The 23,530-nt window shown below is 40.0% G+C and overlaps 1 protein-coding gene across 2 annotated transcripts in view; it reads right to left on the reverse strand.

Annotated features, from left to right (window-relative positions):
* Positions 1-1,485: 1,485 nt before the first annotated feature.
* Positions 1,486-23,530, reverse strand: part of LOC119653921 (protein TIS11) — a 109,592-nt gene continuing 87,547 nt past the window's right edge. Inside the window, exons 1-4 of one of the 2 annotated variants that reach the window (XM_038059080.1) lie at positions 12,884-13,819; positions 12,482-12,787; positions 11,756-12,402; positions 1,486-5,706 (exon numbers count right to left, since the gene is read on the reverse strand). In XM_038059080.1, coding sequence (XP_037915008.1) covers positions 4,746-5,706; positions 11,756-12,402; positions 12,482-12,742 — 1,869 coding nt within the window. In that variant the 5' untranslated portion in view covers positions 12,743-12,787; positions 12,884-13,819 and the 3' untranslated portion in view covers positions 1,486-4,745. Of the gene's footprint in view, positions 5,707-11,755; positions 12,403-12,481; positions 12,788-12,883; positions 13,820-23,530 lie in introns of those variants that run through there. The other variant, XM_038059081.1, reaches the window with a different exon arrangement.

Genomic DNA, 23,530 nt, shown 5'->3' on the forward strand with positions numbered 1-23,530 from the left:
GGATGGCTGATTCAGTAATCAAACTTCGTTGTAAGCCCGAGCCGCTCAGTGCTCTTAGCATTATCATTTCTTGCGAAGCATTTCTCACCCTTAATTGAGCCGTGGTGAATAGCATCGAGCGTGGGCGAGCATTTCCATTACCCGGAACGAATTGGTCGTAGGTAGAAAGGGTAATACATCGATCGATAGCTTGTTGGCCTGGGTTGTAACTTTGTTATTGTGGAGTAATATATGCAGCCGTCAGTAATAACTGCAGGTACGACAACTGTAAGTACAGGACCACGTCCCGCAGAAGATGTATACTGTAGTGTCTTGAACAGTGAGTGTGTCTACTTTCTGTAACTTTTGGTGTATGTTCAAACCTTCCATTGTCCTAAAGGGGCTTGTTAGGAATTCCATTAGATTGTGCAAGCTGCTTTGTTTGTCGTGTGAGGCCACCATTCCATGTAACGAATTCGAGACCGAACAGCAAAATTGTCACGCAAAATAAAGCCAAACTCCAATTACCTAGGAGAGCATTGAAATTTTGCCAGACAAAAAATATAGTGCCCGGGGCTTTTCAGTCAGAATCGCAGTTGCGTTCTGCGCATCACTGGTATTGGTTCCCATTTGTCTGATGCCATTAGTGCATCTTTGATTGGGGCCAAAACCGATCGTAGGCGGCGACGATCCGAATAATATTGCAATGATACTTAATCAGTTTCCGATTGTATTTATGTATGTTTGCAGTGGTTGTTTATAGCTGGTTGCTTAGTTACATGGATTCGCCAATACAGAAGTCCTATAGAAATACAATATATTAAGAGGACGCACTGCGATCTTGACTCGGTCCCAAACTGGATGATTTTTTGTTCTGCTTTTTTGACAAGTTTCCCCTCCTGTGTATACTGTTCTGGCCAGACTCTTATTGGTAGTCCGCGAGAGTGGTTCTGAAAATGCTCTCTCGCTAATGACAATCCTTATTGATGATTATATCCATCATTCCGCGCGACAAAATCCGCACTTCGCTGCACACCCATCGCATATAACACCCACTATTGAATATTATTTATAAGGTAAACAATAGTTTTTTTAGAGGGTTGGCAGCCAACATACATGATTTATTCGGGTTTTAGACTAGCAGCGTGACACGTTTTGATCACATCCAATTGTATGGTCACGCAATTCGCGCCAACGAGAATTCATTTGCCAAAATTGGTCTGAACAGCGAAGTCGATGGTAAGCGACCAAAAAGCCGGTCAAAACAACGTTGGCTTGATACGCTGGATAGAGATTCAAAAACCTCGCGATTGCATTCAGATTGAACGCATTTGATTGAACCAATAGCGAAACCGATCACGACGAGCCTACCCCGCTTGTGAACGGGACAAAGGCTGAAGAAAAAGATGATCATCAGGAGTCGAGTCTTTCTACTACAAACTTCACATATCTGAAAAACAAAATCTAAGAAAAAACACTTGGATTTTCCATTTAAATAATCGCATGTATTCATGATCAAGTTTTTATTTTTAAATAATTTACAAAAAAATAGTATAAATATATAAATTATTTCACTTCTTAATGCATTACAAATCTAAAAAATTAACACAATTTGTTTTTCGTTCTCAGTGTTCTCTTCACTTTCTCTTGGATATTTTTCCCAAAAACGAATTCAAAACGGGGGGAGTGGGGGGCAGAGTTAATCTAAATCGTGAATTCAAGACAAATATTGTAAAGGATAAGTTGGTGTACAAGGAAACCGAAAATCAAAATTATATACATTTGCTATTCAATGTAAACCAAAAACAGGAAATGTTTAATTTTTGAAAAAGGAACAACTTCACAATATTTATTCGGATAAAAATTAAATTGCAAATTCCTTCTTTTGAAGAAAAATAATCCGGGCAAAAGCACAAAAGAAACCTTGTCTGGAATTTACACTTGTTTAGAGTTCAGTTTCGTAATTTTCAATGCAATTCAGTGTTTTTTCACGACTGATTCAAGTAGCAATGTGAAAGATACAAAAAAAAAGATAGAGTATGTAATAAATTAGCAAAAATATATATAATAAAGTATTGAATATAAAAAAAATTAAATATTACATATTACATAATACAGGCTCACACAATAGTTTTGTCTTTTATATAAGGTCTCATTTATTCTTTGTAGCTCGAAATAATTAAATCAATTATAATTTACGTGTAAAATTGTTTTTATTGTCTTATGTACTATTTAAGAAGCATAAAGTATTTTTGATTGTATTTTGTTTGAATGGTATTTATATTCCGTAACATAATATATATATGTTTATGTAAAAATCTTAATTGTAGGTAAAGAAACCAAAATAATGTATCAATAAATATTCCATTAAATTATTTTTATTTTTTAGATTTGATTTCACAATTGTGTGCATTGTGTTACAAGAGGTATAAAAATATATAGTTAATTATGAACTTCATTGCTTTGATATTTTTTTCATTCTCATTTTCGTTTTTAAATATTTAATTTAATAAATATGAAACCATAGTTTTAATAGCAGGAGCAATCTACAAAAAAAGCTTTTACCAATCGTAAATATCGAGAAAACCAAAATATATGAAATTATATTTAGAATGTGTAAAATAAAAATATATCAATATCAAATAAAGAATTGCAAATTATTATCAAAAATAAAATGAAAGCAAGAGTTTTCGTTTTGTTTTTTGTTTTTGTTTTTCGGAAGACAAATAACTTAAAAACTAGGGTTTTTTCAGAAAGCTAAAGATATTTCTTTTCTTAATCCTTATTTTTTTGTGTTTTGAAACGCAGCTTTGTTTAGGGATATAAATGGAATCAAAGAAGTCGTATGTGTTCTCGTTTTAATGAAAATTAAATGTTCAGTTAAAGAATTAGAACTCAAGAAAAGCACGAATAATCCACACAGTATCTAAGAAATAATAAATTAAAAATAATAAGGCACTTGAGAAAAATGTTTCCTTTGCTTGTAAATATTTATATATATATATATATTTATATAGAACGTTTCAAATAATTACTTATATTTTTTTTAAGTTATAAAAGGGTTATATCAAAATATCTAGATTACTTCAACGACAACATGATTTTGTGCGTTCGGTTTTTTCTTCTAGTTTTCTTTCTTTCTTCGCATCTACCTAAATTTATTACCACACATGATATATCACTACAAATATAATTACAAGTAGAAAAAATGTAGGGGAAGAAGAATAAATGGAAAATACACTATTAAAAAAAAAATTATGCGTAAAAATTTATAAGAAAGATTTTTATGAAAATGTGTAAAAAATCGACTCAAAAATATATTAAATAATTAGTTTGTAATTAAAAAGTGTTGAAAACGACAGCAAAAAAAACTGCTACGTGCGCGTCATTCAATTCAAACTCATCAGGGCTATGACAATGGTCTTTTGGTCAGATAAAAACGGAACTGAGTAGATTCCGGCTCCCTTGAGTCCGCTATGAAGGACTCTCGCGATACAATGGGATACAAGGCCCGAACAGCGAGGTGTCAAGGGACGGGACTTATTCAAAAACGCTTCTGACTCCCATCGAGCATGTCACATTCTATTCGATTCTTTCGGAGACCGATGCGTATCAGACAAATTGTACCAAATTTTCCTCTAAATCTAATTAACTTACACACAAAATTCAATACATCTGATACCGGATCGTTTCCGGGCAATGTCGCCTGAATTGATTTAGCTTGCTCAGCTTTTGAGATCTGTGCATATCGCTTCACTTCAAAACATACGAAAAATGAAATCTGATGTTTATAAAGGAATCATTAAGGTACGTATATAAAAACTTGCAAGTGAATAAGGCTGGGATGGTATTAAAACAGAATTTCATTGGACGTATATGTGCGTATGCCTACAATCTAGGGAGAAAAATAATAAATTTTCGTAGTTTGGATAAATTAAAATTGAAGAAGAGACAACTACATCACACGCCAAGATTTCGTGTCACACGGAAAACCCACGAAACTTGTGGGCGGTCCTACAACTCATCTGTAATTTTGAGCGATTTTTTCCTCTCACGACCCCCAATATCTGCTTCATCACTAAACCTTAGAACCTTATTCATGTTTCTGAACCGCGTTTTTGTGAAATTTAAGAAAATATATACATTCATTGTCTATATATTGTCCCGGGGGTCGGAAGCACACTACGGCCTTTTGCGCCAAGATACATATATCTAGTAATCACACAGCAGAGTTAAATAATAGTATTTTTTAGTTAATATGATTTGATTTGCACCACATCCCTTCGTTTTTATCCAAAAAAAAAAATACAGGTCGTTCAATGACATGTTTTGAATTTACGCACAATAGCGAAGCATCGTACCAAGGATGCGTTTTTCGTGGAGCTATAAAAAAAATTAAGGCAGCCGCACGCCAGAATAGGCAGCAATGCCGCCAGGACGGTAAATACTCGTCCCTACTTTTCTTACCATCACCTAGTAAAGTGCTATTGAAATTTTACTGTATCAACGGCGAAGTTTAATATATACTTTACTAAACTAAATATAATAATGTATAGCTTTCTCCTCTCTCCCTCGAAAAGCGGGGAACGCATATAATACGATGCGAGTTCAATAGATACAAGATTTTTGCTGTTTCTTCGTTAAAATAATTACATAAGAATGATTGATAGTGTTTTTTGTGAATTTTTAAGGTTTATATAAGAGTAATAAAGGAGAGGAGTTCAACTGGGAGAGTTTAGGGATAGGACGACTCTCTCTCTACTTTTTTAGATGCTCAAGTTTGTGAAAGCATCAACAGTTGAACTCAAACGATTGAAAACTGGAAGACGTGCATCTGCATCGGTAACACTAGCTGCGCCTGAGACGCTGACACTGCTGCTTACTGAGGTTACACTATTATTAGGATTATTATTAACAAGATTGCCTACGCTACTTTGCTGAGCGAGTGTGGCGCTCTGTTGATTTTGTGATTGTTGCTGTTGCAACTGGTTCTGTGATAGTTTATTATGGAGCTGAACAGAGCTCTGAGCTTGACTGGAAGTCTGCTGTTGTGCAGATTGCGTTGTCAGATTGGATGCACCGCCCCCCATGGAGCAAGAAGATGAAGACGATGCGACTGATGAAGTCGACATCATTGAAGGAGATACTCCGCCACTTAAAAGACCATGTGGTGGTGGAGATGGTGTGGTAACTGGCGAATTGCCATGTGGACTAGTTGGTGGACTATTGAAATTGAACGCACCCTGTGTCAAAACTGAATTAGCCGGGCTAATCTGATCTACAAATGCAAAATTCGCCATTGAATTGGTTGGGCTTAATGATAGCGAACCGGTTGGTGAAGCACGATCTGATCCTGTTGACATGCTCAATGGTGGACTCAAGGGTAGCTGATGTTGCATCAACCCAGTTCCGTTTGTTACGCCATTCTGTTGAGCTTGAGCGGCTGCAGTTGCAGCTGCAACTGCTGCTGCTGTTAGACGTGTATAGGCAGCTGTATTCATATTGTTACGGGTAACATTGCGCGCTTCATCGGCATTGTGGACGAAATGACAGCGTGGTCCGTATGGGCAAAATCCAACACTATGGAATGTTCGGCAGTATTCGGTTTTATATTTTGGATGACGTTGTAGATTGCGTAATTCATGAGCACCATGAGCAAATTGACATTTTTCGCCGTATTTGCATTCTCCAGCTTCCTCAAATGGACGGCACAATTCGGTCTTGTATCTGAAAAAGTTAAAGAAAAGAGTTGGGAATTAGATGACATCAGATTTTGAGCTGGTAGAAAAAAAAATAAAATAATTTTGGGTGTATTCACTAATCAATCAGAAAAAGACGAGAGAAAGCAAAGTAGCAAATGGCTCAGATGGCTAAGTCCCTGCAAATAGAGCCCTGAAAAGGACTCTAAGACAGTAGACGACCCGTGCGAACTGTCCAAAGGAAACCCTGTAGAAATACAAGCAAAAAATACCAAAGATCTTTTCACGACGATGACTAAGGGAAGATTTCACAAAAAAAACTTAAGCAAGGGCATCTGCAGCTGAAGTGTATTTTCAGGGAAGACTTACCGACCCTCAATGAACCAAAAAGCGGAGTTAAAACTGATTTTTTCAGTTCACAGAAGCCCACAAAGGAATCAAAAGAAAACACCGCAAGGTCAATGGAACGATAATAGTCGCCGCTCGTTAACTAATCGTCGAACGACTCTAGAGGATTATAAAAGGCCTGACAATATCTTCGATGAATATATGCTAAGTAAACAACAAGTCATCAAACCGGAAGCTGGAGGTTTTGTGTATTTCTTTTATAAGGACGTTTGAGTGTGAATTTGTCCCATCGAAGCCTAGCCACCATATAGTGGTAGCCTCTTGATTTTTCGGCTAGGCAGTTTCTGAGAATGGCTTCGTTGAATAAATGATCAATTTCGACCCCCAGAATTCCCCCGCCTTTCCAAGACCAAGCTAAGACCAACTTCAGAAAGTTCTAACCGAGACCTTTCATTTGATACCCCACATGACACACCCCCCCCCCCCTGCATATATAGGGACCTCTCCTTAAATTTGACGTAACGGATATAACTCGCTGTATGCGGATGTGACTCACTGTAGTTCCCACCTTTCCACCAAATTTGATGTCAATCGTTGCTAGTCTCCGAGAAAAATGCGTGTGACAGGCAGAGAGACGAACAGACAGTAAACCGATTTTTGTTTTGTTTTACACAAAACGCCCGAAAGACTCTGGAAAGGTCCTTGCAATTTTATCGGTGTAGCCCAGAAAAATTCACAGAGGCACTGGGTTGCACAAATTCGCAGAAGGGGCACCTTCTTCCAGCTCCACTAGGAGTTGCTGCGTTCACATTGCTACTTAGTAAAATCAAGGACTGTTGCATATCATTCACAACAAAACTAAGCCGAACAGGAGAGCAACTTGAGAAATTTGTCTATTACTTCTTGAATAGATCTAAGGAAAGACATGGGTTAACTATGATGTTACAGATCTATGATCACATTCCGTTCTTATCAAAGAAAAAAGCCCTGGAAGCAAGGAATATAGAGTCCTTGCTCATTGTGAACACATCCAAGCTCCTTATCACAGACTCCAAAACTTACAGACGAACGAAGGTGTGAGTTTCATTAAGTCCAAACTTCTCAAGGTCTGGCCAATAAATTGTGACGCTACAAAAGAGAGACGAAAAACTAATACCCTAAAAAGGACATACGAACAACTACTGCCAAATGCCATTACGACAAGCAAGACAGCATTAAGGAGCACAACCTCGAAAACGTCGAACAATATGTACACCTAGATAGCATTGTCTCTGACGATGGCGGCAACGAATCTTAATATCGTTCAATACATTAACAGCGTTAAACCAGTTTTCGTCGTTTTATCAAAAATCTGGATATCTCGACACCACCATTAAGTTGAGATTGCTCAGCGCCAATGTCCTCCCGAGTAGCCCAAAAAAAAACTGAGCCCGGGGTGAAAATCATACGGGTCTAGTATGAAAATTTAGCAGGCTCCTCTCCAATTATCCCCTTTTTGCATAGAAATTTTTTATTCCGTGCCCTAGGAAATCCGCCCTCTCCACCAGCACTCGACAACCCTAAGAATGCCACAATTATAAATGACCTTCATCGGCGTACAGCCCAGTCCAGATGCACGTGAGCAGAAGGCGGAAATGGCAGTGGAAAGGTCGCACATTCGGAAAAAGCGACAACTCTATACCGGGGACAATTCCACTATTTCAAGATGGCTGGTGAATTGGTCGTCCGAGAAATGCGTGGCGTCGAACAAAGAAAGAGTAAAATTTTGCTAAGGAATGAGTTGTCATGAGCCCGCCATCTACTTAATGGCGGACCGTACTAATTTGAGAAGCAACTCGCTTCTTCTGCTTAGCGCAAGGACTACTCTTTTCTAGGGCATGTTCCCAATACTTTTAAAAAAATTGTTTGTTTTTGCGTGGTCGGTTCCGATCGCAGGGTCGAGGGGATCTCATCAGACGCAGCCTCAATGCCACTACCCAGTGGAGCAGAGTGGCCGAACGCGGCTACAGGTGACACTTAGCTCTTTTTGTTTAATTCAAAACCCGACAAGGGGTGAATTATATTTTGATCGAAACCTACACTAATTTCAGCTAATACAGTAAAATTTTGTTTAGGAATGACATGTCTAGCGCACAGGCCAGGCACCCGTGAGTCGAAGACGAAAACAACAGTGGATAGGTCACACATTCGGAAAAGGTGATAACACTATGCCGAGCTATGCCATGCAATAGAACCCACTATCCTAAGACAGCTGGCGAATGGTTCGCCCTAGAATTGGTGGCGTAGGGAAGAGGAAGAGTGCAAGCTTCTCGAAAAATTGTAGCCTGAGTTGAAGCACTTTGCCAGGGACCGACAGCGATAGCTCGGTAAGTTTGATTGACAAGAAAAATCCACAGAAAAATTTGAAGGGGCACAGCCTTCACAAAACAGAGTGATGATTTAACGGCTAACGACAGATCAGCTTTGTCGCTAATAAAAAAAATATCATTGTCAGCTCGATATGCTTCTGATTTGCGGTACACAGAGCAAGAACTGAGTATCTGTCGCGTAGGTGTGGAAAACACTTCATTTTCTTTGCTCGAACTTGAAGAAACTTTGCAGAAAGTGAATAATGAAACTTAGAAGCAGAACCCTTTTTTCATGAATAGAATATTTTTTTTTTTGGGGAAGAACTTTCACCAGACTCGTTTAATTTGATGTCCAGCGTCACCTCAACCATGCAGATTGAAATGACAGGTATACCAGCTTTGGCCAAATATTCTTTCTCACCCGCCTCATGCCCGTTCCTGTGTCTTTTCCGGTTGTTCGACGGATACACTGCACACGGACCTAGTTTTCACTCTGCCCGAACAGCGGGGATTCGCACAATTTCCACCCCAGACCCGGGGATTTTTTTACCCCGGGCCTGGATTTTCTTTCTACGACCCCCAGCACCCCTAATGACACTCCCTCCTATTGACAATTCTTTGGCAGACCCAGAGAGACCACTTTCGAATAACTATAAACCATATAAAAAGACTGTTTCGTCCAGGGGAGAAACAAGCCAACGCTACTTCACATATCCGCCCCGGGAGAAGAGTGACTAGAAGTGGTTCCTAGGTGTTTCGCAAAAACAAATGTAAACTTCATTAAGGCCAAAAAAATCACCGAAACCAATCGATCCTTAAAAAGGAAGCAATAAATAAGGTTCGAGGATGAAATCGAAGAAAGTGCACAAAAAGGCAAAACGATAACAAACCTACTGAAAAGGGCAACTGGTTCCCGAAATATCGAAATTTGATAGATAAAAAATATACTTTCAGGAACAACGGAAAATTAGTCGTCTTGACGTGGTCTGTGTTACTCGTACGTAAGGATACGAAGCATTGACTCTTACGGAGATATTAGACAACAAAATCAACACTTTCGGATTCGAATACGACGCCTTAAACTCGGACCAGCGCGAGATGGATCAGACTGGAGAGAGTCGGGTATAGTCGTGAAGACGTGCATACCATTTATGACGACCCATACCTCCATGCATTATAAAAAATTGTTCAAATGTAATGGACTGGACACGTCAAGTGCATAGATAGCGTGGATGACGAGACTCAAGCGTAGACTGGAGATAAAAATTCAAAAAAGGTGACCACTGAAAAACTTTGGAAACCTTGGGGAGGTTCAATTAACGCAGACAGGGAAGTAAATGAGAATATATTCTGGAGGCCAAGACCCCGATTTGGATCAGAGCGCTATTGAAAAAGATGCCTTTGGGTGGTAACAATGTCGATGCTTGAACTGCTCTCAGCATCTTTTATGGATCAACTCGATATATTGTGGTGAATCTTTTGAAAGAAAGGCCGTGTCTGCCAACGTGTTATACATTCGTCAAATGCCTGAAGTAATATCATAACCCAAAACCCAAAAAAAGAAGGTCGGAAGAATGAACTACAAGCCGTCCTAGCCTTGGCGTATGGAGAATTGAGACCCATAGACCACCATATTGCCATCCACTAGAAAGCGTAGCTTTGATTACTTAGAGAGCTTAGACTAGACGGCGTAGAAATTAAATAGGAAATTACACAATGTGCCGAAAGTCTGATTTTCTTCAGTCTCGCGGCAGGGTTAGCATCGAATTTCATCCTACTGACTTCCGCAATTGATAGAGTTGACAGAGAGTAATCTCTGTACTTCCCGAGTACCCAGACCTCAAGCTTCCTGTCTACGTCGGTGAAATCGCCTTTCCACTCGATAGAAGTCGTGCTAAGTTTGAGCGCATTCCCGCTCTCTTTGAGGTTGTTGAAAATCCGCAGATTACTTGTCCGTTTTCTTTGTAGTTTTCGGTTTCCGGAGGTGTGCTTCAGCTCCCTCCAGGTCTTCTCGCCAGCCTACACTCCACCTCTATTGTGCTTCCTCACACCTTTCTAAGACAACCCACTCGCCGGCCACTTTGGGATAGTGAGATTGTCCTTTATTAAAATGTGACCTACTCAGTGTTATGGTTACCTTCTAACCAAAACGTCCACGGACACCCACCCAGACCGCACGTTGAAATAAATCTTCGTTTAAGGTTGTGTCAGCCAGAACAGCCCGGTAACCGAGACTGGTATTAACCAAGGCTCCGAGCTTTCTAGTAACAATCGTGGGTACTATTCGTGCTGAACGACCCTGGCTTGATATTGATATTATGGTATCATAATTTCCAGATATTTGTCGGCGTGTCTCCCGTTCACAAAAACAAACAAGTTTCCGCATTGATGGTTTGGTGGTTGAATGGCGGCTCCAGATAGTGTCACTCCAATCGGATTTTGTTTTTTAATCATGAACAGCTGCCACAAATATCAGACAGAAAACTACTCTTTAACTTTGCAAATAATTCTAAGGCCTTCCCTTCATAGATCAGTGAACTGTCAGTCTCATGAAGTGGGAATTTGAGCTCCCAACCTTGGAAAACCGCAAGGTACCACGCTGGTCGCTTCTTCCAACCTGTTTTCAGTAATTCTTTGTGATGCAATTGCTTTTGGCACAAGCCATGCTGGGATGTCCTTATGTACAAAGGATAAACCAAAATATGAAGAGCTGACTCATGAGAGAAGGATGGTTTTTGAGGAACCAGAGTGGCAATTTTGGAGCACCAGTTTCTTGACTCGGTCGATATATGTCACACTTTCATTTTTGACGCGCGGAAATGTTGGTGACAGGTTGTCTGACGTATTCAAAATTTTTCGGCACTCAAGTTTTTACATTTATTTTAGTGTCTTTTTCCCGCAGAAAATGACCTCCGATCAATGAAACGGGTCTAATGTAGGACCCAACACTTGGAAGGCAGAACAATTTTGGGAAATGATATTCATAAAAATATGGAAGTCTCGCCAGCTTCAGTCATAGGAATGAGATAAGTCACGCAGGGATGTGGCAAATGATGTTGGATGGGGGGATCAGGAAAAAACTGAGCCCGAAGGATGAAAGAAAATCAGGTTTTCCTGTTGAAAAGGTTTCGATGCTCTCTTGGTCTGAAAATATCCCAGGTGTCAATCCCATAGAAACTGCCTGAGCCACACGAAAGGAGATAACCACAAAAGTGGCCCTCACCGCTTCAGGATCGAGAAAGGATCCGCTGTGAAACTGTCCCTACTTAAAAAAAAACTAAGAGCTGGGACTGAGATTTGAAGAACTCGTCAAAAGGGAATACCAGGTAGAAGGAGTCCCGCCCAATGCTTAAAACTAGAAGTTAGACAAAATCAACTTACCTCGAAGTATTAACCTGGGCAGCCAACGGTTCAGACTGTGTCCGTTCCAATTTACGATGTCCCAAATCCATAAGAGTGTTCATCAACGTATTCATCATATTCGTATTAACAGCACCCTGGGGATGTGATACAGCCCGTGACAATGCATTATGCAACATTTTCTGCTGTTCCTGTTGTGCAACTACAACAGCATTGATATGTTGTTGCAACAAAGCTGGTGTTGTTGATGCAACAGCGGCAGCAACAGCCGATTGATAGTTGTTGTTCAACAAATTGGCATTAACATTAGCATTGAGGTTACTGGTACCATTGATAAGACCATTTATCTGTTGTTGACGATGTGACTGTTGTTGATGAATGTGATGATTAGTTGACGCCCCATTGATAGCGGTAGGATTTGCGGTAGCTGAGCCATTGGTTAGCAGGTTTTGCATTGATGAACCGATCACATTTGATAGAAGTTGAGAATTTGTCGTTGTATTGTTGATAGCAGCATTTTGACTGATGCTATTCAGATTGTTGTTAAGTGTATTATTCAATAAATTAACGTGTGAGGTATTTGCATTTGTCGTTGCACCGGTGGTATTGCCAGTCTGTTGTTGTTGTTGTTGCTGTAGATGAACTATTGCCCGGGATGAGGTTTGATTCTGAAATAGAGGAAAAGAGAAAAAAGTTAGTATAAAAAGGACTTTTTGAAATCAGAGGTATAGGTTTAGACAGGATTACCCGTCTTCGTTTAGTCTTGTTCAGATATCCGGTCCTGTTTCTTGCACTATTCAAGGTTGCATCACACAAAGATCCATTGTTCAACCAGTTGCTATTATTGTAATCGTTTGCCGCAAGGATAGCTGCTGCCGCAGCAGCGGCCGAATTGTCTTTAGAATTCACAGTCAGGATTGGATTCGTAGCAGCCGGACCTGGCTGATTGCCAACCCGCAGGAACATATCACAGAGCCTATTGTGATCACAATAGGTATTGGCTGCCATATCTTGGCCGGATTCGTTTCGATATTCAATGCTGTACTCTCCTATCTGGAAGAGTCAAGTTTGAGGTTGACCGTCAGGAACGGGCATTGGGAAGACTTCAGCAATAAGCAAACTAAAAAACTCGTTTTGACTAAAGCATACCTTGGCTATTATTAGGAAGCTGTCAAGTGCGAAACCCTTGTGTTGAAGGCTCTGCTGCAAGACTTACGATGTCAGCAGATTCTAAGGAGATTCTGGTCTAAAAAGCAAATTTAAGGGCTGAAATTTGTTCTTTGCGCATTCGCTAATGGCCCAATGTCTGCACTCCTTCAGTTTTCCAAAATGTTTGAGTATTAAGCTCTCCTCCCTTTCTGAGCGATAATGTGCCGTTGAGTAGGGTTTTCTCCAAAAATTATCAACAGGACACAAGGCACAGGAAAAAAATTAGCACAGCGATATGTTTATTTTTTGGAAACCTCTTAAGGGTTTTATCAAGTTTAAATAAAAGCGCCTAATCTGGCGAACACGTAGTAAAACTAAATTCAAAAATAAAAGCCTATCTAAGACGTCTCCGACAGTACCAGCTTCGTATTTTGCACAAAACGGTTTGGCAAATATTTTTGAACATGAAACCTGGATGTCGGGCCTTATCTTCTAAAGAGCTGTTATGACAGGTTCTGCCAAATCCATAAGTTTCCGAAATCTGAATGGCTTTTCCAAAAAATTCCGATTGTCGTGAGAATTCCACAAGGTTCTTTGGAGATTGGGTTTCTTGATAATGGTTAAGGTATCCTTTTGTCGTTTTGGATCCGAAAAGGTGAATTCCACAAAAATTGACTAGAGGAGGGGATTAGATGACACCGAAGGTCAAAAAGAATCAACTGCTGATGTACGCCGTGCTTAAAATGTTTCGTTAATGAAATGTAAAAGAAATGAAATTACGGACAGAAATGAGACGTTTTAGCAATTATTATGTTTAAATTTTAAAAAAAGGGTTTTGTTCCGGAAAAGTTAAAAAAAAAGGAGAAACGCACAAAAGCTAAAAATTATTAAAAACAAATGATACCGAGCTGAGACATGACGATGAACTGCTAAGTTTTGTAAAAAAATTCAATGGCGTCTAAGCATCGTCAAAATCTCGTGGCATTTTCCGCTGGAAATTTTGTTGTAGATTTTCAATTAAAGTACTTTGAAGTGTTATTGATTTAATGCTGGCAATAATTCTCGGCTAGTTTTTCGAATATAATCCAGTTGATGTTGTGGCGCAATCAGTAATTTGTTAGGAAAGCTTAGGTCAGTTCAAAAGTTATCGCCGCAAGTTATTAGTTTTAGTATTGGAAGAAAAACTGGCCATTGAATGACCAACAAGTGGAAATTTTTACAAATTAATCTAGATCGTGTTTGAAGTAGGAACGCTATCAGTAGACTGCCCTGAAAGCGGCTTAATCTATTCTGATTATTGATGAGAGTGGAATATGTTTCTAGTTTTGAGTCAAATTTGAAAAGATTTTCAGCCCCCAAAGAGGTTAGCGGAAAACATTCATGAAATATATCGAACTGTCAATAGGGCCATCAGAGCGGTTATTTAAAGGAATCGCAGAATTCGTCCCAACAAAACTGAACCCCTTTTTCTGCAGATAAAGCAGCCTCATTGGCTCCTCTTTTCTGATGCTCTGTAAGAATCTTCAGAGGTAAAAGATTGCGCCCTAAAAAGTTACAGATTGTACAACCTCAAGACTGGGTATAGAGCACACATACGACTGGAGTGCAAACCAAATTAAGGCAATTCAGAAACTTTGTTTGAAGCTAGAGTGATCCTCAATCCTCCACCTATTTGGTGGTAGACCGCACTTATTTTGAGGAGTAACCAATTGTTTCCTCCTTGTGCAGAGAGACCACTCGTTTTTCAGCGAATACTTCACTTTTCCAAAAAAATTTACTGGCGGTTTCGTTGTCAGGGCAGAGGGAACTCATCAGATGCCGCCTCACCTTCGCTCTGAGGCTATTGTCCATATGGCTACTACAGTAAAAATGAAAACATACAGACTGGCCAGCATTTTAGTGTCGAAACCTTTCTTTCTGCTGGTCACTTCAGAAAGTCTACAAAGCACTTGTCAATCACGTCCCTTTATGACACATTACTCCAAATTGAAGTGCCTGGCACTGGTGATAAAGAAGTTTATAGAACTTTTGGACCCTTGTTACGTTCTTCGTTGCACCACTAACTGAAATTCCCGAGCCTAGTTTACCTGACGAGACACGTGAAAAAAAATTAGGGCTAGACAAGGAAATACATCAAATTTGGCTTTTTCTGAAATCAGGTGTCAAAATTAAACACGGTTTTCCCCATTCTTGACTACAGTTCAGATTTGCTATTTGGAATAATCGTGATCAAAAGCGACAAGAACTTTGCTTGTTTTCTAAACTAGGAAAAAGATAGACCAACCTGCACAGACTCTTACTCATGGTAATGCCAAAATTTGGTAGTCCACATAACCGCCCCTACCATTTTTAGGTGGCAGAAAGCGTATGTTTGTCTCTCTAACGTCGTTAAAAAATTGCGGCGGTCACTTCCCTGTCTCCTTAAGAAGTTATGATGCCTCAAAGGGGAATTTTTGGATACCATCGGGGGAAATTCTGAATCACCAGCCCCACTCGGGAGTGAGTGGAAATAATAAAGGCATGCATAAGGACAAATGTGACAGAAATAAGGGAAAGGAAAGTACGCATAAGGAAAAAGAAGGCACGCATAAGGAAAATGAAGGCATTCATAAGGAAAGGAAGGCATGCCTAAGGAAAATGAAGGCATTCATAAGGAAACGATAGATACGCATAAGGAAAAGCAAGACATGCATAAGGGAAAGGAAACATGCATAAGAAAAAGGAAGACTTGCATAAGGAAAAGGAAGGCATGAATAAAGATAATTAAGGCATGCATAAGGACCGAAAAGGAAGACTCTCTCTCTCACCCGCAGAAAACCTGCATTGGACAGCTGTGTGGATGCGGAATGAATGAAGAGGAAACTCCCCTCTTCAACCCCCTTAACTTATTGTCGCCTTTTGGGGCACCCTAACTTTTCGAGAAGAGGTGACCGCCATGAACTTTCAGCAATTTCCTTCCTTCCTTAACACGTCTCTCTCTTCCCAAGAGTGAGGTCCGAAAATTCGAACTTACCATGAAAATTTCAAAATATCCCACTCCTGCTTTCCGCATTACCTTCAAGGACTATAATTTTGCCTGAGGAGGAAATGGCAGTCCCGAGTTTTTAACGAGGCTACATAAAAAGTATTTCCTACTTCTCCATTCATTCCCTTTTTACCTCCTTGACAGGTGGGATGCAAAATTCAATCATATTTTTTCGACATCAAAGTAGCCCCATTTTGAAAAGCCGTAGCTTCTTGAGGAAGGAGGGAATTGAAAACCGCAACCGTTCAACTGGATTAGCAACTAAGGATTTCCCCCTTCTTCCTGCATATTCTCCTCATCCCATCGTCCCCCGTAGAAGGTAAGATTGAAGAGACAAACTTCACTGTAGTGATATATTAGGACCTTAATTTTAAACGATTTTTGTCTGAATTTTGAGGAAGAGGATTTCACAGCGATCAAGCCATCGACCCATTTTTGCACTTTTTCAAATTTACGGAATTCATGGTGCATCGGCTGGAATAGGTGACAGTCGGAAAGGGTCATGTCTGGAGAGTAACAGGATTTCCTTGACCGCTTTTGCAACACTTTTGGCCGATTGATTGCAATTGCTGGACGTTTTCGGGCGACTGGTTTACAATTGCTGGGCATTTTTGCGTCAGATTCTGGTTCAAATCCTCCAATTTTTGTTTAAACGATCGGCAGTGACTGTTTCATTCGATTTCAAAAGCTCATAGTACATGACCCCTCCCTTGTCCCGCCAAATACTGAGCAGCACCTTGTGTCCATGAATGTTGTGTTTCGGTGTCATTATTGACGGTTGTCTGGGGTTTGCCCACGATTTTTACGTTTAGGATTGTGGTAGTAAACTCTTCTGGACTTTTCGACGCCAGTCACGATTCGCCATAAAAAAAATCTTCCTTTTTCCAATGCTTCCAATGGGTCGTCCTCAAACTTTTGTCACTAACCGGGGTTTGAAGAAGGGAGACTCCCCATTTCTCCTTGACAATGTCCCAACCCCCTTCGGAGTGGAAGAGCCTGACAGCGATTTTCGAATTTACGTTAAGGTCGAAAAAGACCTAAAAACATTCAGAGAACTGAAGAGCAAATCTCTGTTTTGCAAAAAAAATCAGCTGAAAGTTTCGTTGATTTTCGAAATATTGAAAAACGAGTCGTCTACGCACTGAAGATATCACACAAAACTAATCGTAGACATTCGGTCGATTATAATCTGAAATATCGAAATATTTTGCAAAAGCCGATGCTGGGTGGAGAGATCGTTTGGACCCCCATTACTGAGGCAACCTTGTCAATATCAAAGAATCGTTTTTTAAGTGCTGTCCAATCGTCAAGCATCTCTGAACCACGTTCTCGAACGAATTGCTCCAAAGGATCTTAAAACATCCTGCGGAGGCCCACGTTTGGGGATGTATCTCAGATAACGGTTTTGAGAATACGACGGGCAACCTGAACGCTGAGAAAATGAGGAAACTACGAGAAAATTCTATTGCCGAAAGAAGAGAAAAGAACTAAGAAGACTAGCTCAGAAAGTGAGGTGCTGGTCTCTTTTAAACCCCCTCAGTGTCCCAGTCAAAAAGACCTTGTGCAATTTGGAAGATTTAATCCAACTCCACGAATCTTCGTTTGGCATCAGGCCGGAACGTCCCGTGGAGGCTTCCGCTACAGAAAATATTGAAAAAGCCGCAAAACTTATCGGAATATCGGAAGCTGTCAAAACACCAGAAGGACTAGTTTGCAGGAATGATTAGGAAGATCACTTACAACCACTTTAACAATCTTGCATGGCCCTCCTGGCATGTCTGAGATCTGCCCAAGATAGGAACCAAAAATGATCAGTCCGCATCAAAAACAGCGGCGGATGTTTGAACCTGTGCAGCGGAAACAGAGACCATATTTTGGACCAGATTTTTCCTGGAGATGGAATTTCGGATCGTCATTCTTGAGCTGAGGCTACACAAGACTTTAATGCAATGAAAAGGGCCCACCACACCCAACCCAAGTTCAAAGTGTCCCAGTTAGCTCAAGTTCTTTGGTCAACATTTTTTGAATCACCGCATACACCGTATTTCGGGAACCATTTGTTCCCTCTTCAATGCGAGATCTTCTGCAAAAATCTGATTAAATCTGTTAGATTGTTAAACAATCTCACTCCAAACTCAACCATGACAATCAAAATAGTTCTATCAACACTATCGCTCTCTTTACAATCAATCCAACTTTTATAGGAAATTAATTTACTCATCTATTAAGACCCCATCAATACTATCACCGCCAGTAACAATGAGAGCAGATAAAACAACAAGAAAACATGAAAATGAATACATAAAACATTGATTTGATATTATGTCTGTTGTCTATTGATGACTGCACGAAATAAACAATGTTAATGTATTTGAACTTTTGATAGTAAGTCTATATTTTTTTTTGTCTCCGTCCATGTTTCAATGTTTCAATCAAAGGCAATAATGTTAATTATGTGATGAGTAAGTGAGAATACGTGCGCAAATAAGGCCTTTCTCGAAGCAATTGATTGTACGCAGGGTTCCTATCGTAAATTGTTGCTTTTGTTGCAATTGTTACATTGAAGACAAGAAGTTATAACAAGCGTAATCAGCTGATTGGAAAATGTGAATAGGGTTTTTTTGCGTAGTTGAGTTTATAGTGAGGATTCGATTTTGAAGTTTCGACTTACATAAGAAGAGACTTTGTTGTCCCTAACCTTAGTATAGAAAAATGTTTACTAATCCCTAAAATCCCTATCCCTAAAATCATATAGCTTTAGCGAAATGCTTGAGACGTCGTGAGAGGATTGGCTTGACAAATTTCATTTATTGAATGGTTATCCATTACCGAGATATTCAGTATCATTTTTGCTGTTTCGTCCTACTAGAAACAACCATGAAAACGAAAATCACGTCAAGAAAAGCACTTTTTGCTTCGCCAAATTGGGCCTTTTTCCTGCAATTCGCTGTAGTAGAGCTCTGTAACCCTTTTGCCCTTCTACAGGCTGCTGGTTCACATCACATCTCGTGAATCCCAAAAAATTGTAGCCATCATTTTTCCGCCCGATAGGGCAGCCTTTGCCTTCTTCGGAGCACATTCGCCGGGTGGAGTCCACTGTTCCTTAGACTCTGGTGTAGTAGTGAACTAACTAATATTCCATCGACGGTCATATGAAACGGGGCAGAAACTCCTTCGGATTGCGCTTTAACAGCGTCAAACGCTGCTCTGAAGTGGTTTTACGGTTGGGCTTGTTGTTCAGAGTGAGCAAACGCGGTTTCATGCGGCCTTTTGAAATGCCTACGGTCTCAGGTATCTCGCGCACCTTGAATCGCCGGTCTGTCAATACGAGATCCTGGATTTTTGTCACGTTATCCTCCGTGGTAGCAGTTTTCGGGACACTTAGGTCGTGCTCATCAAAAACCAGCGTCCGACCACGTTGCAACTCGTTAAACTAATTTTTTATGATCGCCAACTTGCTTCTGTCCAAGCTTCTTTTAGGCTCTCGAATATTGTCTCGATCATTGGCTTCAAAAGTAGATAGAAAATTGGTTCGTTAATTGTTCTTTTCGATTACTTCGTGAAGCATCCAGAACAACTAGGCTTTTTTGTGATCAGCTAGTTCCAAATCTAAGCCACCAACCAGACATTTATGGTCGATTTAAAGTCTCTCAACGATGTCATTACATGTTGGGCTTGCTCAGCTAGCTTCTTTGCCCAGTTTCCAAACTCTCCTAGATGATTCCTACGGTTGCTTCGTACAGCAAAGATCTGCAGATCTGCGGAAACATCGTAGAAAGTTTGTTAAACGTCAATCTGCGGTTGTCAGGAACCGTATTCTTGATTTTTTTTCTCACAAATTCGGTAGTCATAATTTAAGGCCTTCAGTTCTTCTGGTCGACATGTACGGCAAAACGATCGAGTCCCATTACGCTCACTTTCGACGTTGAAGCCTAGGCTTGATCAATCCAATAGAAGAAGCCACAAAAGCCATGAAGCCATTCACGACAACCGGCATTTGGGGAATATTGAAGGCGATCCCTGCTGACGCCGACTCCTGGTGCGAGCGGGGTATGGCCGAGGCCAGTAATACCTTAAAATCTTTCGATTACCCACCACGTCTCATTTCATCCGATATCGAGTCTAGCATTCTTCGCATGTACAAAGATCTTTCTGGAGACGATCTCCTGACCAAGTGTTTGGGCGGAAATAGCCAAAACGCTACTGAATCCTTTAAGATCACGGTGTGGCGCATAGCCCCAGAAGACTTGAATTCTGTGAAGAAAATCGTTGATATAACCACCTACATTGCTGCCGGTATTCAATGGACGCTACGGAGAAATATTGATGCTGATGTGGACGCTGAACTTAACCATTGGACATCAATGCAAGGCGTTTACCAATTATCATACATGGACGGCATCCGACGTCACAAAACGCCGTTTAAAGTTTGTTGTTAAAAAAAAGAAAAAGAAAGAACATCACCAGGTTTGTAAAGTGAACCCTCAATTTCCTCAAAGTACTTCCTACGTGCGGGGACTGACACAGTGATTGCACACATACAAAATGAGTATTTTGAGGAAGCTGATGATTCGACTCTACGAACTTGGGACTGACGTCACAGTGATAGCAATAAACGAGGCTCCTAGGGCGACACAACTCATACAGAATGACTATTTTGAGGAAGCTGAGGGTTCGCTCTACGAACCTGGGACCGACGTCACAGTGATAGCACCAAAGAGGGTCGTAGGGCGATACAACTCATACAAAATGAGTATTTTGACGAAGCTCAAGGTTCGCTCTACGAACCTAGTGGTGCTGATTAGCACCACGACATCACAGTGATAGCACGAAGGAGGCTCGTAGGGCGACACAACTCATACAAAATGAATATTTTGAGGAAGCTGATGGTTTGACTCTACGAACCTGGGACCAATGTCACAGTCATAGCACCCAAGGAGGCTCGTAGGGCGATACAACTCATACAAAATTAGTATTTTGACGAAGCTCTAGGTTCGTAGAGCTGATGCTGATTAGCATCATTACGTCACAGTGATAGCACGATGGAGGCTCGTAGTGCTCGTAGGGCGACACAACTAAAAAAAATCGTATTTTGAGAAAGCTGAGAATTCGCCCTACGAAGCTGGAACTGGTGACGTCACAGTGATAGCACCAAGGAAGCTCATAGAGTGGCACAACTCATACCAAATGAGCATTTTCAGGAAGCTAAAGATTTGCTCTACGAAGCTAATGGTGTTGATTAACATCACATTTCAATAAGTTCCTTTTTCCTTGACAATCAAACTTAAATGACGTTTTCTCGAAACACGTAAATCACCCTAAATAACTTTTTTAGCTTTCAATTTTCAATGTTGTAAATTTTTTTCTGATCTTTTAAACATCACCCTAAGTCATTTGAAGTGATTTTTTGTTCTTATTTCATTTTCCTAAAAATTAATGTCAAACAAGTCTGGAAACCAGACTCTGGGCGCTTCATATCAGTATGAAGGGTACTCCGGAGCCTAGGCACCATAAACTGAGAACTTCCTGATTATTTCTCAGATTTTTTGGTTGGGTAGATGCTGAGAATGACCTCGTGAAATGAATGATCCTTCTCCAGGCACCTTCCTCCCCCCTTGTGAATTAAATATCAAAACTGAAACCAGCTTTGAGAAATACTAATCAAGGCCTTTCATTTGATACCCAACAAGGCTATATACGATGGAAAAAATGTTACACACCCCTCTCTTGCATGTATGGAGACCACCCCTTAGAATAGATAGAATGATGTAAATCACTGCATGGTGTCAATAGGTATAGTCTTTTCCGAGAAAAATGCATGTGGCAGATAGGACTGTAAACTGGTTTTAACAACAGCATAAAACCTCAAAAAGCACTACTTTTTTGTACTACAAAAGGGATTTGTCCCCGTAATTGCTAACAAAAAGTATAGGAATCATATCAAACAGGTTATCATCTTGCGACCCGTGATAGACAACAGAAACTTCAACCTTGACTGATCGATGTCTCAACTTATATCGAACACTTTAAAACGAACCAATGAAGGTGTAGGATTTCATAATTCTCCTCTCCATGGTAAGATTGGTTCCTCAATTGTAATTAAAAAACTTCAAAGGTTAAAACCAGCGCCATCTACAAATGGGCCAGTCCCTGAGTTTGTGATCGCCTCAAGACAGGCATTCAATGCGAAGAGTTATGACAGATGATGCTTTTCCAGTTCAGCCAATAAACGGCATCACCTTTCCTTGTTGTCAACCCTGGTCGTAAATGCTTTCGTAGAGCCTTTTTCGGCCAAGACCATTTCCGCATAATACTGTCGTTTGAGGACCATTTTTTTGGTGGTTACCGTTTGCTTCGAAAGTGGCTCGATTTCACCCCGTTTCTACAGGGATCAGCATATGGAAACTTGGTTCTGACCAGGATGTCATGAAGCTGGTAGGAATATCATTTGGTCGACCCTGGTAGAAAACCCAGAGGTTCGGGGTTCCCTAATAAAGGAGGCCTAGACCGAGCATCGGTTCTTCCGCCGTTTATGAATTTTCTTTTTCGATTTTGTTCCTGAGGCTTCTCAAGAGTGAACTTTTTGGTAACTGTCTGGTCCTAAATTTAAACCACCAACCATTTTTGGTCGATCAACTTAAAGTCTCTTAGCAATGTCATGACTGCTTTCAATCTAGTCTGGTTCAGGATTCATCATGACTTTATGGACCTTTTCAGTAATAGGCCGACCAGACCAAGAAGATTTTGGAATTCACACCGAAAACATGTTCAAAACAAACAAATAGCACATTAAAAAGCGGTTTGCATTTATCATCGCCTATAATGAGATCATGCGACTCAGCTTAGTACGTTGCGGTCGCTTGATTTTAGCTAGAAATGACAGTACTTTTTTTTGAGATTACAATGATATACTCGTATCAAAAATCGCATTTCTAGTATTAATAATTTATTGTCATAGACATTAGTGTACAATGTCAGACTATATTTAAAAACCATGCACATTTCAGTGGAAATTTTATGATTGATCATCACTGCTATTTGCTAGTCTGGTTTGATTACGTTTTTTGAGGTCCCGGGAAAAATAAGGCTTTTCCGTTTGGCATTTTTCATGATAATATAGTAAACCAAAGAATGAGGAAGTGATTGTATTTTATGACATCGTAGGGTTTATTAGAGATTATCAAAGGCTCGAAAAGTTTGAGCTACGACCGCACCAATTAGAGTAACAACCAGTCGCCCCATATTCATATTTTATTATTTTATTTGATTAAATCATATGATTATTGAAACGATTATCAAGTTAAATAAAATAGACCAAACTATAATACAATTTATTAGAAAACATGATCTCCTTGGCCCCTAGACAACAGGAAACTCATAATATTATTTTTCTAATCTTATTTTTCCCTCCAAAATGGGAACTAATAAAAATTTCCATTTTTCACTTCATTAACTTTTACATGCTCTCTTTTTTTTCATCTGACAATTATTATCACTCTTTCACTTTCATCAATGTCATTAAATTTTGATGACGACAATGATGATTACGATGATATCAAAGAACATGAAAAAGAAAACGAAACTAGTCTTTCAATGATAACTAGGTAAAACCATTATTTACT

The sequence above is a fragment of the Hermetia illucens genome, chromosome 4 (assembly GCF_905115235.1).
Source record: "Hermetia illucens chromosome 4, iHerIll2.2.curated.20191125, whole genome shotgun sequence".
In the NCBI taxonomy this organism is placed as follows: domain Eukaryota; kingdom Metazoa; phylum Arthropoda; class Insecta; order Diptera; family Stratiomyidae; genus Hermetia; species Hermetia illucens.